Here is a 14,742-nt window from a genome sequence, read left to right on the forward strand (position 1 = left end):
ATAGACAGATGCCTAATAAATAACAATATAATTTATAGTTTTAAACTAGATTTTGACAGATTTCTTCAATATTTGTGTTTTTATGTTTTATTGAGAGGTGGTCTAATAACGTTTTAGAATGTGCCTCAATGGTGATGTTCGGAGTTCTTGAAAAGTTTTGAGGTATTAATATGAAACTGTAAATTTATATGAATAAAAAGAATATTATATTATAACGTTATAATGAGATTAAACCGGTTATTTTCACTAAACAGTACACAATCAACTCATACTAATGCAGCTGGATATATAGCAAGAACATTAAAGCACAGCTCACATGACATTAACTCAAATAAAACAGTTACCAAGTAGTGGAGTAGTCTTGCTCCTCTTTACCAGTAAATACAGAAGTGAAACAAAAGTGCATTCAAATCAAAAACAGGCTTTCATCAACAGGCAAAATGTAAACAACTAAAATTTCTTGGTATGCAAAGAACACCTTTAATAAGCGGAAGAAAAAAAAAAACCTGATACCTGTAACTAAATAAGGGGAGGACAATCTGATTGGTTGGGTTTTCCATTCGGTAAACGTTATTGGTTCCGGCGGATTCGGGGGGGAGCAAGACTTTCGGTTGGCTGTAGGTGAGCACACAGGTAGACAGACGATTAGGCGCAAAGCGAATACTCGGAATCTCAACGATACTGGTAAAACCCGAAACCTATGATTGTTTTTTTTGACGCCGTTAAGCAGGGAGGGCGACTTAGACGATTAGAAATGTAATTTTTTTTAAGACTTAACTGCACAGCTGGAGACTTTGATTAATGATAGAGGACGCTGGGACATATTTACAGTGTTTTATAATTGAGAGATAACCGCCTCGGTAGTAGTTGAACTACATTTGTGATAGAAAACATCGAATCATGTTAGTGATACCGAGATTTTCTGCTGTTTTCTGGTTCGTAACAGGTGAGTAGGTTCCCGTTAGCTTCCCTCGCCATTTTTTTTTTCTTCCCCACCTGAAAAATATCTGCTGTCTGTTCTTGGCTGAGGAAGTCTTTCATTTTCTTTCTTTCTTCTTCTTATTTTTTTTTTTTTAAGTAACATTAATTTAAAAAATAATAATAAGTAAAAAAAAAAAAGTCCAGCTACCGTGGTGTACCTATACTTTCCCTCCTCTAGGTATTTTGGCTTCTAACGCCCAAGAATGTGGACGACCACCATTAATGCAGGACAGGATTGTGGGCGGGCTGGATTCGTTAGTAGGCGAGTGGCCGTGGCAGGTGGATGTACAGGTGAAGCCTTGGGAACTTAGATTTTTAGTAGATTTTCATGTATTAAATTGTAAAGTGTAGATTTGAATTACTCTACTCACTAAATCCTCATTGGTTACAGAAACACCCTGATGGTCATATCTGTGGAGGCTCTCTGATCACGGAAAACTGGGTTCTATCTGCAGCACATTGTTTCCCCAAGTAAGAACACTTTCCTCTTAGAAATGGGCCTGTTTCTGTTTTTTCTTCTTCTTCTTCTTCTTCTTCTTCTTCTTTTTGGAAGTCTTTCTTGTGTCCTCTCATTTGTTGAAAAAGAATGACATTAACTCATTCACTGCCAGCCATTGGCAGTGAATGAGTTAAACCCATTGACTCATTCACTGCAATTGACGGCTATAGACGTCAATGGCAGTGAATGAGTTAAAAACAGATTATGCTTGATTTGTTGTTGTTGTTGTTTTTCACCCACATGTAGCATTCTTGCATACAAAAACCATCTTATAGACAAAAATTGTGAAACCTAAACCCAGAACTGCTACTTTTTAAAGTTTCTGTTTTCACCAGTCCTCATTTCAGGGAACACCTGCTTGTAAAGTAAATGTTTAGCCTTTAATTCATTGTCTCTTTGTCTTTTTTCCCCCCAGTCCATCTGATGTTAGTTCTTACACTCTCTATGTTGGTCGCTACCAGCAGAATAGCTTCAATCCATACGAGTCCTCACATAAAGTGAAACAGATCGTGGTGCCATATGGTTATACTGACCCTTACAATGGAAAGGATGTGGCGCTGGTGGAACTGGCCAGCCCTGTTACTTGGTCAGATTATGTCAGTCCTGTATGCTTACCCACCTCTGACACCCTGTTCCCAAGTGGCATGATGTGCACTGTCACTGGCTGGGGGAACATCAGGGATAATAGTAAGGCTTTCTAAATTCATGACTTTATTCATTGCATGCATACATATGACTTTTGGACAGCATTTTTATCACCAGATACCTATTATTTTAGAAATGTATAACATTTCATCCCTATGGCCTTAGTGCATCGTGCATACACTTGCTCATTTTTGTGATCGAGGCTTTATATTTATACTGGACACAAACACTCGCCATCCTTTTTGTTCTTCATCCTCTGTCCTCGTATTCCCCTCAGTCCCTCTGCCAGGAGTCGGGACTCTGCAGAAAGTGCAGGTGCCAATCATCTCCCAGAGTTCATGTCAGGAGATGTACCAAACAGACCCGAAGGAGCAGGTGGACATCTTGTATGACATGATCTGTGCAGGATACCAGGAGGGCGGCAAGGACTCCTGCCAGGTACTGTTGGATCAGCTGTTTGTGCTGTGTTTACATTAACAAAACAACAAGTGGCATTAAAAATATTTTGGATTACCCCCTTTTTCTTTTTTTTCCTGTAGTCAGCTAATCTCTGATTTGAGCAATCTTCTGTTTAAGCACTACTGAATTAATCTTTTGGATTCCCCCCCCCCCCCCCCCCTCTCTCTCTCTCTCTTCTCAGGGTGATTCAGGAGGACCTCTTGTTTGTCAGATGGTAAACGGGTCCTGGGTTCAGGCTGGGGTGGTGAGTTTTGGAACTGGCTGTGCTAACGCAAACAGGCCAGGTGTGTATACCAAGCTGACCAGCTACTCAGATTTCATTAGAAGCACAATACCAGAGATTCAACTCTATGGCCATGCTAATCAAAACAAGTGTGCAGGGGCTCTTGTTGTGTTGTTCAGCTGTGTGATCGCTCTAGTGATGGTACTTCAGAAATAAGACTCTGAAAGATGTAAAGCAATCGGAATTCGCAAAACTGATTGTAACGAGTATAGGTGGTTCAGATTATTCACAATCACAATATTTTACTTTGTATCTGACATGCAAATGATGACAAACTGATTTCTTCTATATGCTGAGGTTGTATTTTAAATCAAGTGAGTAAACATTATCTTTTGTACTTGAAATAAATTGTGGATTTGATACCTGAAGCCAACTTGGTGCTCTCTTCATCTTTGTGTTTGCATCAGTTTATACAGTCACTGGCTAAGGTTGGGCGACATGTAAAAATATTCCAACTGACAATCGTCAGTCCAATAACCAACGACTGATGTGGTATATGTCCATACTTTTTGATGGGTGGAGCAATGTAATCATGGACTGATATGCGCATTTAGAACACAGAATTACGGATGAACTACTTGCCAAATTGCAGACTGGAGGAGAAGGCACAGATAGAAATGGACTGTTACCTCAGCGAGGACGTTGTAGATGGAGAAAACGATCTACTGACTTGGTAGAAAATGCATGAAAAACATTTCATCCATTGATGTCACACATGGCATGGAAATATCTGTGTATACCAGCCACAAGTACACCTTCAGAACGTGTCTTCAGCACCGCTGGTAATATTGTAAACCATCTGTGCACACTGCTAAAACCTGATAAGGTAAACATGATGGTTTTCCTGTCAAAGAATTTCTAAGTTTTGTTTGAAGGGAATGTTTGAGCTTCTTTTCTTGTTTGTTTCAGTGTTAATATAGCTACTTTTTGGATTATTTATTTGAAATTTGCCAGATCGCACAAAGGACTTAACAACAGAGATTTTCTTTTTATGTTCGCTGGAAGAAACATTTTGATTTTTAACTTTTTAATTTTGTATTTGTTGTTTGGTCGAATGTGTAAGACAGATAAACACTGGAACAGTCTGTAAACACAGTTGTAGTGCAAAAAAGAAGGTAGTTTCGCTTTGTTTCCCTCCCCACCTTTGTTTTGTTTTTTATATTTAAATGTTTTTTTTTTTCTGAACATAGACTACTGCCGTTCTTTCTTTCTGTTATGAGTCTGAGTAAATGAATCGCTGCTGCATTTGGGCGCACTCTGAGGAGGGTGCATTTGCTCGCAGCTAAAAGAGGGTGTTGTTAAAACAGCGCTATTATTTATTTATTTTTATTTTTTCTGTTGACTGCTTCTATTAGCTTCAACCAACATTATTAACAAACTTACTCATGGGCAAATAAATAAATAAATTGGTCTTGTAAAAACAATCGACGATAGTCGATATATTTGTCCAATCGCCCAACCTCATCACTGGCCAGTTTATTAGTTACAAGTTACAAGGTTGGACCTCATCTTTCCATCAGCACTGCCTTCATTTTTCAGGTCACAATTCAACAAGGTCTTGGAAACATTCTTCAGTTTGGTCCATGTTGACAGAATGGCATCACAGTTGCTTCAGATTTGTCGGCTGCACAGCAATGAGAAACTTCTGTTCCAGCACAATGGTGCTCTTTTGGATTATGATCTGATGACTGTTGAGGCAATTTGAGTACAGTGAACTCATGGTCAACAAACCAGTAGGATTTGAGCTTTGTGACTTGGCAGATTGTTCTGCTGGAAGCAACCACCAGAAGACGGTATGTTGTGGTCATGAAGGGAACAACAGCAACCAGCAGTTCAGTACTAAAGTGCACCAAGTGTGTTAATTTGGGGTTAAAGCAACTCCGTGTTGATTGAACTAATTGTTATCAGCCTTTCTGAAACCGAATATTCCGAGTTGGACAGTTCGGGGTTACTCAACCCTGAGTATTGTTTTTTTACTCTGAGTTTTCTAAACCGGCTTCCTGAAATAGGGCCCTGTTGCTTTTCTGTTCACTCGAAGCAATCAGGCCATTCTCCTTTGCCATTGTCTACCCTTAGAACTGCTGCTCACTGGATTTTCTCTTCTGCCGACCATTTTCTCTAAACTGAAGAAAAATCCCAGTAGAACAGTAGTTTTTGACGGCCATGCCACATTCAAAGTCACCTAAATCCCCTTTCTTCCCGAGTCTGGTTCTCGGTTTAAACTTCTGCAGGTTGTCTTTATCACGCATACATGCCTAAATGCATTTGAGTTGCTGCCATGCAATTTGCTGATTAAATATCTACATGAACAAGTGGTTTAACATAACAATGTGCCCGGTGATGCGTGTATGGATTAAATCTTCAATTGTGTTCTTTCCAAAGTTCTTTAACACCTCAAGGGCCCCATATCGAATTCCAATACACAACTGTTCTTTGGTAAGTACTTTAAACTTGATCAAGAAAAAAAATTGTTGGCACGTTAATTAGATTATTTTTGTAAAGGATATTAAAATAATTTTCAAATGGCCTTGTAAATATTTATAGTAGATCACACAGAGCTGAGATGGAGGTGATGATACAGTTTTCTTTATTATTAAGAAAGCACAGCATGCCATAATGGTAAAAAAAAATTACTTTGTGGTAGTGCCTGTTTGAAAAGCTAGCTTTTAAATTAATTTAATGGGTTTTCATTGTTAAAAAAACAAACAAACACAAATCGAGGTGTGGTGCGTCAGGCGTCAGGAGGGATGGTATCAGAGAGAATCATGGGAGAGCCGAGCTGTAACTCCTGCTGCAAAGATTCCAGGTCAGCTGGAGTCATGCGGTGGACTTCGCTCCAGTCAGATAACAATGAAGCCGAGAGGGGGGCTGAGTCGTAACTGAACACAAAAAGGAAAATGCAAAATGCAGGAAAAATATGAAAACTGATATGAAACTGAATAAGATAAGGCCACAGCCTTTGCATGCAGCTCTTTCAGCAGTATTTTAATAAAAAAACAAGTGTGACAAAGTTGTTTTTCAGCACTTGGTCAAAGTTCCTTTAAAATATGCAGCTCTTACTCTTTTAAGTAATCATTTACACTGGTGCTTATTGTAAAAGTGACACTAAACACACATTAGCTAGATCATTAACTAAAACTAAACAACTCAAAAACCAAACCAAGGAAGCTGACACATTTGATTACATTATACTTTCAAAATGATGGCTAGTTAGGTTGTTTGTACGCAAGACTCATCCAACTTCACTCTGCTCCTTTAGCTGTTTACAAGTAGCTTTATAGAGGATTGTTATGACCCTTATTAAGATATAGTTGATTAGCTGACATACTTACACTACTAGTAACTAGAGATGGCACGATACCACTTTTTTATGTCCAATACCGATACCGATATCATAAATTTGGATATCTGCCGATACCGATATGAATCCGATATAGTGTTTTTTTTAATCAACAAAACTGTTTTTTAAATATCTTGCTGCATTTTGTATAAGTTCATACTCAAGTTTAAAACAACAACTACACTAAAGCTATTCTGTTATACCTGTATGCAAAAAAAAAAATTTCATAGTTCAGCAACACTGATCAATCTAATAAACTTAAACTTACTCCATCCTCCCTATTCTGGTATTTTAAAGAGTACTTAGCATAAATATTAAGCAACCTAACTAATAGGGTTCCAACTCCCAGCAACAACAAAAATAAATAAATAAAAAATATGGAACCACCCCTCACGCGCCACCTCATGATGCTTAATCGACGTAATCAACCTTAATTTGATGCAGTGTGAAAAAAAAAAATGCACAGAAATCAATTATTTTTCAAGAAATATTAAATAGATTCAACATCTTTCTTCAACAAAATTGCAGACTGCACAGATGGTACCTTCCCAAAGGAAAAAGTACTATAGCTTACTAGGGTATATTAGACTTAATAGTTACTATATACAGTAATTGACTTCTATTCATTTTACATCAAATTAAAGCTTTGGGTGTCAGATAATTATTTATTAAAATCTAGACATTTTAAATGAGAATAAGAAAGAAAAGTATGTCTTTGTGCCCCCTTTTCCCTGTTAATGCCCTATCGGCCCCCCTGGCTAAACTTTGCTAGATCCGCCCCTGCACAGCTACCAGCCGTCAGCTACGTAGAAAAAGATCCTCGAGTAGAAAGTAATATTAAATAAATTCTAACAACAGCTTATCAAGCTTAAACCTGCTGCTGTTGTTCAGCCGCTGGTTTCCTCTTTCTGCTGCAAAGTGGGCCAAAAGCAAACAAGAGAGACGGACTCGCGACAGAAAAGCCGATCAGCTGATCATTAAGCAGTTTCATGATTGAAGTAGCAGCAAGAAGAGGCAGTCGCTCCATATATCGTTTGTTAAGCTTAACGCAAGAATGCTTTACAAACATTCAGAGATGGACTTACACACTTGCTTTACTTCTCTCGGGATAACTTTGTCGGAGATGAAATGCCGGGTTGCTAGCGAAGCTCCAAATGCTATCCAGACCACCGACAGGTCCTGCATGCCACAGCCGCTCTATCACGTGATGCATACTGCTCCGACGTGCTAACGTTCTGAGGTGAGTTACGGCGTGTTGCAAGTTTTGTGAGGTGCTTTCGTGATATTTAATGGATCGGATTACATTTTTTATTTTTTTTCCGATATCCGATCCAGTAATTTAGGTCAGTATCGGACCGATACCGATCCGTAATATCGGATCGGTCCATCTCTACTAGTAACCATAAACTATTCAGGTCAGTGTGTACTTATGCCACAAATCCAGTGGAAAAATAGGGTCATGTTCTCAAATATGACCTGACTTCTTTTTTTGAGACCAGAGAAGTCGACCCTGCAGGCTACTAGAAAGAATGCATGTCTGAGGGACTTACTATTAAATATCTTCACTTTTCAGAACCGGATGTCAGTTCTTTATATTCAGTTCATTGGGTTTCCTTTAGTCTCCTTTCTGAGACTATTTAATAATTTAAATAGTACAACAAAGCAGATGCACATAATGTTTTCATATGAATGAGCAGGAAGTGTTTATTTTTTCTTTCTATAAGAGCTGCGTCAGACCTCACCTTTCTCTGTCACTGTGTTGCAAGTCTGTAAGAGACTGGTTGAGAAGGTCATCCAGGTCAAAGCCCAAGCCGTAGCCAGCCCCGCTGCCCTTAGGGGTGACTGAGAATGCAGGGGGTAAAAGATCCTCTACCTGACACCAGAAAAGAAGAAAAGATTGGCTCAACTGAACTTTGGACCCTTTAAATCACTTTAAGACAAGCAGGAAACTGTGACGTTTAACCCTGGTATTTGTCTAAAGAAGACAACATTTTTAAGGGGAAAAAAACATCGGTGTAACTTCTTTGTAGCAAAATGCACTCTGTGCGGGGAAAAGCTACAGTAAAATAAAAATGCACACCTGGGACTTTGAGAGCTGCAGTGTCACCATATGAATGTCAGGGGCAATGGAAGGTCCTTGCTGTCCAGTATCTGTGAACCCCAAGCTGGACTTTGGCTGAGAGGGGACTCCTAAAGACCCACAGAGAGGATTTGTGGTCTGTGGTGCAGTTTTCTCTCCTACAGAGGGACAGATCTTCTCCATTTGTCCAGCACTTGCAGTCAGCGAGTTGTGGTGGGAGTTGTGATTATTCTGCCCCCTGATATCCACATTCCTGTTTGTATCTCTGGTGCTCAGTGGCGGAGCTTTCGACAAAAAACCCTCCAGGGCAAGCAGCTGTGACTGAGGTTGAGGGTCGAGCTGGGTTTGATTCTGAGGCTGGAGCTGTGGCTGGAGAAAGCTCGACGGCAGCGGCTGTGATGTCCTGTCTGGCTGCGCCCTCGTCTCTAATTGCTGCCCATTCCAATTCCCCAAACAGTTGAATCCACTCTGCCCATTGCTCTCACTGTGAGGTTTGAGTGTGTCGTTTTTAACAAAGCCACTAGTGACAGTCATTATATCTATGCCTCCACTTACAGCGACAACTATATCTGCTGGAGGCTTCGTCTGGCTCATGGAGAAAACTAACGATGGTTGCCGGGTGCTGGGAGCCTGAAACAAGCCCGGCTGGTTAGGTTTAACTTGAGACATTAACTGTTCATGAGACTGAACCTTCCTCGCTTCCTTATCTGTTTTGTTGTTCAGTGCTCCTTGAATGTTGTCACCCATAACTACACCTCTCTGTACATTGCAGTCCTTATTCTTTGCACCGTCGTTATTAGAAGGCTGAGATTTCTCATTGCGACTGTCCATCATCTTTGTCCAGCGCTGCAGAAGACTTTTATCGTTGTCAGTCAGCAGAACCCCGCCCAGCGAATCCCCTTGTTTTCCCTCTCTTTTTTCTTTTTCTCTCATTTTCCTCTCCCTCTCTCTCGCGCGCTCCTGCCTCTTCCTTCTTTTCTCCTCTCTTTCTCGTTGACGCTCCTGGGCTGTGACAGGCCGACGCGACTCCGGAACAGAAGACAGGGAGGACGGCGCAACTCCTCCTGCGCCTGTGTCGGTGCCCAGAGCCGAGGTGCTTCCATCTGCAAAGAAAATATTACATTCAGATGAAGGCGGTCTAAAATTTTAAGCGATTAAAAGCAGATTATGGGAAAGAACCAACTTACCACCCCTGGCTCTATTTCTGAGAGCTGATTTCAATAACGCTGCTTTAAGTGCAGCTTTAGTGTCTTCTGAAATAGCACCTTCTTTTCTGGTTCCCTCTACTGCACATGAAGCAGGTCTGGCGTTCTTGGACAGGGACTGTGAAAGGGATTGAGAAAGTGACTGGGCCTGTGCTGCAGAGAGAGAGAGGGAAGGCACAGTGGTGGGGAGTGTTGTCACTGCCTGTGCTGGCTTTGTAGGAATGGAGTTTGCAGGCTGGGCCATGCTCTGGCTCTGGGTGTTTTGAGCTAGAGGACCCTGACTGCTTGCTAGCTGCCCTTGTGTCTCGCTGTCTCTCATCGTCTCTGGTGGAGCGTCCTGACTAGACACCGGTGTTGTTAAATCTATAGTCTCTGGCTGACCGTTCTCCGAGTTGGCACTTGGCATGTCCACGTCAACCGGGCCACTTTCACTTTTAGAGAGGAGAGGTAAATTGTGATTCACATGGGGTGGGGCGACTTCTAAAGCGGATGCAGGCTTACTGAAGGTCGTCATGTGATTTGTAAATGCGTGGCTCCCTTCTGCTGGTGTGTGGTCTTGTTGCCGCTGAGATTTCACCTCTCTCATTTGCTGTGCTGCTTGTGGGTGCTGCGCCAAGGGAACCACTGAAGATTCGTTCAGGTTGACAGTTGCAGGCTGAGCACTGCAGTGGTTACTGCTTTGTGCTGCAGCTCCACCTTTCACCCTCACCAAAGGCCTGAACTGCAGCCTCTGACGAGAGCTTTGTTTGTTTCTGTGAAAGTCCTGGATCTCCATCAGAATTGCCTCTTTAATTTGTTCCTTGTTCAACTGAAGCTTGTCAAACTCAAAGTCAAAAGCTGGCACACAAATTGGCTCGTCATCTGGGTCATGGTATTTAGCCAGGTAAGGATGCTCCAGAGCTTCTGTCACGCTTATTCGCTGGCGAGGGTCAAAGCGCAGCATGGCCGCCAGCAGGTCTAATGCTTCTGGTTCAGCTTGTGGATATAGTTTGGCCAAAGGTATGGGCGATCGTGATGGAAGACTCTGAACATATGCGCGGACCCTGTCAGCCCTACTAGCACCAATTAGACCCTCGGGAGGAGTGCCTAACACATTCAAAATAAGCTGGAGCTGGTGTACATAGTGCTTTCCAGGAAACAGCTGCTTACGGCCCAACATCTCAGCAAAGATGCAGCCCACAGACCACAAGTCAATGGCCAAGCTATAGTGATTCAGAGACAGCAGGAGTTCAGGAGCACGGTACCATCGAGTCGCCACATATTCAGTCATGAAGGAATGAGACTCCTCAGGGTGTGAACTGAGACCCCTTGCCATGCCGAAGTCACCGATTTTTAGTTCACAGTTTTCGTTCACCAGCAAGTTGGAAGGTTTGAGGTCACGGTGGATGACGTTGGCAGAGTGCACATACTTAAGGCCACGAAGGAGCTGGTACAGAAAGTAGCGTGTGTGCTCTGGTGTCAGCGTCTGGGCAGAATGGATAATCTGGTGCAGGTCACTCTCCATGAGGTCCAACACCACATACCTGCACACACAGGAAAAGCAAAAGTAAGGTGAACAACATGCGCACTTGGCAATATATATTTAAATACTTTTTATTTATAAACTGTTGCCCAGGGCAGACAGGGGACCAGTGGCACGTCATTCTTACCCAATGAAATAGACTTCAAAATAAATTTACTAAAACTTATTACTGTTCTAAACAAGAGTCATTAAGATCTTGTGTGCACAAAGATGTCAGGTCAACAATTTTGATTTACACATAACTGGCTTTGTTTTTCACATTTTATAAACCGTTTTAGTTTTATTTAAATGTACAAAAAACATTGTGCATGTTTTTTTTTATTTTATTTGTTTGTTTCTAGATCAGGTGGCCCTTTTGTAGGGGGCAGGGGCAGGACAGTAAGCATGCCCTTGTACAGTAAAGGGGTTGCATGTCATGCATTCCTCAGCTCTGATTAAAATCTCTTTGAAAAAACTGCCAAAATTCCTCCCTGCAGGAAGAAGCCTGGACATAACAGAACAACATCCAATTTGATGACTATGTTTCCAGCTCTTGCATTTATTAATAATCTACAGATCTATCTGTGGACGTGTTATTAGCCAAAGTTAGAAAAAAGAAAAGTACATACACAGACTTGAAGGCAGAATGAGGGAGGTTTGGCTGCAGGATGTCTTTGATGGCGATAATGTTGTCATGTTTAAAGTGTTTAAGAATCTTCAGTTCTCTCAGTGTGCGTTTGGCATTTGTCACCACTTCAAAAGCGTTGGAGATTTTCTTTATTGCCACCTGCTGGCCTGCAAAGTGTAAATGCAGAACAGAATTAAGGGAGAGCCACATTTGATCATTTATTCGGCATTGTACTAAAGACAGAATTAATTATATATATATTTTAAACTAAATTAGCCCTACCATTGTCCCTCCTCCTGGCAGAGGAAACAACACCATAGGCCCCGGTGCCAATGGTTTCTATGATGTCATACTCCTCTCCGACATCAAACTTCACATCTAGAGAATGTGCTTTAAGCAAAGCCAGGTTTTTAGCTGCCGTGCTGGTGTCTGCGTTGCTGCCCGGTACCTCAACTCCCCGTGGGTTCTGGTTTTCTCTGGTTTTGTCTGTGGCCATTCTTTCAGGTGACGCCACAAGTTGACCATTTTTACTCTCTCCGCCCTCCTTAAGTGACATTTTTCTGTAAAGAATGAAAAACAGAAAAGTTTAAAAAGTTATTTGTTTATTTTTTTTTAATTTTCAAACAAACAAATGGAGTATAACACATAGTACATCAAAAACAAAATATCCAGATATACCCCACTTTAAACTTTTTACATTTTGGGAACAAAAAAAACAAAACAAAAAAAAAAACGCATAGGGAGAGAAGGCAACAATGTCATACATAGAACTCAACAGGAAATAGAACACAGCACTCAAGTCTCTAAACAGATGAGATTTCAACAAAGTCCGGTTGAAGAGGCTTAATAAAATTGACCCACTCACACCATAACTTGGCAAAAACATTCTTCTTAAGACATATTGAGAATGTAATTATTTCCATTGCATAAATCTCATTCACAATGTCCCTCCAATCTGACATAGTGGGGGGCGCGGGAAGGAGCCGGCATCTTGTAACTGCTTTTTTGGCAGCTGTCACAAGAATCATAAAAAGATATTTATTTCTCATGTCCTGCAGATGATCAAGATTAGTTAGGAATATAGTAGAGAATTGTAAAGGTATATTATTTGCCTTAAATATGGTGATTAAGGCTTTGTGGAACTCGTGCCAAAAGGGCTTAATCTTCGAGCAATCCCAGAATATGTGCCAGTGCCCTGCCTCCTGTGCCCCACACTTTCTCCAACAACCGAGGGTACCCGTGTGCCAATAAGTCATCTGGTTTGGTGTTATAAAAAAACGCATCAGACATTTCCAACTGAAATCCCGCCACACATTAGAATTCGGACATTCCCATATCGATTTACATGCCATCAGCCATTCCTCTTTTGATATTGAAATGTCACCTTCTTTTTCCCACCTTTCTTTAATATAAATAGTGGAATGGGGCCTCCTGGGCAATAGCCCATTTTATAATTTACCAATCATATCCTTAAGTAAGGTAAGCTTTCCGAAAAATTATTAAAACTGGATCATCTCTGTTTTGGTAAGGATGTTTAGCTGGAGGTAGTTCCTCATCTGGATGTATCTAAAATAGTCTAAATTATTAAGCTCAAACTCCGTCTTCCAATATTCAAAATCCTTAATGGCCCCTGGGCCACGAGTTTGAGACCCCTGGTCTGGACTGCCCTATATTTGTAAACAAAAAAGTTTCTATTCACAGAAAATGTCACTGTTGTAAAAACAGAGCTTTCTATAGTGATATTTAAAGAACAAACTTTTATGCCAGTTTATTTATTTACTTAATTATTTGGGGGGTAGTATGAGTGATCATGGGAGAGTCAACAAGACAAAGCTGTAATATTTATTAAAATAAATGTAAACATACAAAATGTATGTTCTCCTTTACATTTTCGATTAAAGTCTCTGCTAGGCCGATTTTAGCCCCCGGACCTTATGCTTGACCCACATGTGTTATGCTGGAGTCTGTAGCAGCAACACTATGCAGTGTTTCTGTCATCATTAAAATCAGTTTTACTGAAAACTAAAATTAAGCCCATATAAAAGCATTTTCTTTGAACACTTGTGCGCATGGAAGCCATCCCAGGAGTGCCTCTGTTAATGTGGGTACTGAGGAACAATAGAGACAGCACCACCACATGCCAAAGTTTTTCTCAATTGAGATTTAGGAGAAAATCTTAAATAAAAAGAAACTGCTGCTTCTGGTAAATAAAAACACACTTTTAAACGCTGATAAACTGTGTGAGAGTGACCTGGTAGGCTCAAACTAGGTGTGATCAGTAACTCCACACCCGTTAGGCCTGGCAGTGAAAGTGGCCAAAACCAAACCTGTAGCTCTCTACTAACGTCTCCACAATGAAGCTGGAGTCTTCATGCGAGAAGCTGAAGGCCAAACCCAGCAGAGGCTGTCTATAAGAACGCACTAATTTCTGTACTACATAGTTATAAACTAACCGCACGACAAAGACGTAACCATGATCGCCACTAGTCGCAGGGGCGTAGGCTAATAACGTTACCTGAAGCTGGAGCACTCTAGACACAGAAATCGTTAAACCGCATTTCTGTATATTATATAACAAAACGGACAAACGCTGACACGTGTTTTCTGTTAAAGGAATGTGCGCTCACCTTGTGAGTCACCCACAACACCCGCATTGACGTTTTAACCCCGTAGTAGCACGACCATCTTTTGTTTTTGTCTGCCGCTTCCTCATATAGTTCCGCGTAGGGGTTGAGTGCCATGTTGCGGACCAACCACATGCGCTGACATAAAGTAGTTCGTCCAATAGGAACAGAGGACGAGTTGGGAGACGGCACATTACTGGTCAGTCTCCGCTTTATTTATGTAAATATAATTATGTATCTTTGTGATTTTTTTTCTGTTTCTGTTCTTTCTGTTTTCCCCACAGTTCAATTGCTTTAGGAGGAGTCAGATTTGTGCAAAGATACCTGTCCGTGCTGGTGCTTTATATTAACTTTATATATAATATATAATAACATATATCCAACTCAGCCCGAAGGCTGCTCAAACAGATGACAAATGGCAAAGCTGGAGAATATACTAACTACTAACCATAGAAAATTATATTACTGAAATCTCCCAAACTGATAGTATAATTCAC

General features: G+C 41.0%; 2 protein-coding genes across 3 annotated transcripts; one reads left to right on the top strand and one right to left on the bottom strand.

The window, feature by feature from the left end:
* Window positions 1-607: 607 nt before the first annotated feature.
* On the top strand, window positions 608-3,235 carry LOC146663491 (serine protease 27-like). Its single transcript, XM_085416287.1, has 6 exons — window positions 608-946; window positions 1,160-1,272; window positions 1,373-1,452; window positions 1,896-2,167; window positions 2,403-2,563; window positions 2,766-3,235. The coding sequence occupies exons 1-6, from the start codon at window positions 901-903 to the stop codon at window positions 3,021-3,023; spliced, it is 930 nt and encodes a 309-aa protein (XP_085272413.1). The 5' UTR covers window positions 608-900; the 3' UTR covers window positions 3,024-3,235.
* A 2,190-nt stretch (window positions 3,236-5,425) lies between these two features.
* On the bottom strand, window positions 5,426-14,367 carry mapk7 (mitogen-activated protein kinase 7). 2 transcript variants are annotated; one of them, XM_085416249.1, is made up of 7 exons: window positions 14,249-14,367; window positions 11,904-12,181; window positions 11,623-11,788; window positions 9,475-11,015; window positions 8,288-9,390; window positions 7,950-8,080; window positions 5,426-5,746 (listed from the first exon to the last, which is right to left on the bottom strand). In XM_085416249.1, exons 2-7 carry the CDS (start codon window positions 12,175-12,177, stop codon window positions 5,599-5,601), a joined length of 3,363 nt encoding a protein of 1,120 aa, XP_085272375.1. In that variant the 5' UTR covers window positions 12,178-12,181; window positions 14,249-14,367; the 3' UTR covers window positions 5,426-5,598. The 2 variants fall into 2 exon arrangements, with proteins under 2 accessions (XP_085272375.1, XP_085272376.1); XM_085416250.1 differs by lacking the exon at window positions 14,249-14,367 and adding an exon at window positions 14,137-14,159.
* Between the last annotated feature and the right edge of the window lie 375 nt (window positions 14,368-14,742).

This window comes from Rhamphochromis longiceps, linkage group LG8, assembly GCF_057381845.1.
Source record: "Rhamphochromis longiceps isolate RC_006_pf linkage group LG8, R_longiceps_female_GT1.1, whole genome shotgun sequence".
NCBI lineage: Eukaryota > Metazoa > Chordata > Actinopteri > Cichliformes > Cichlidae > Rhamphochromis > Rhamphochromis longiceps.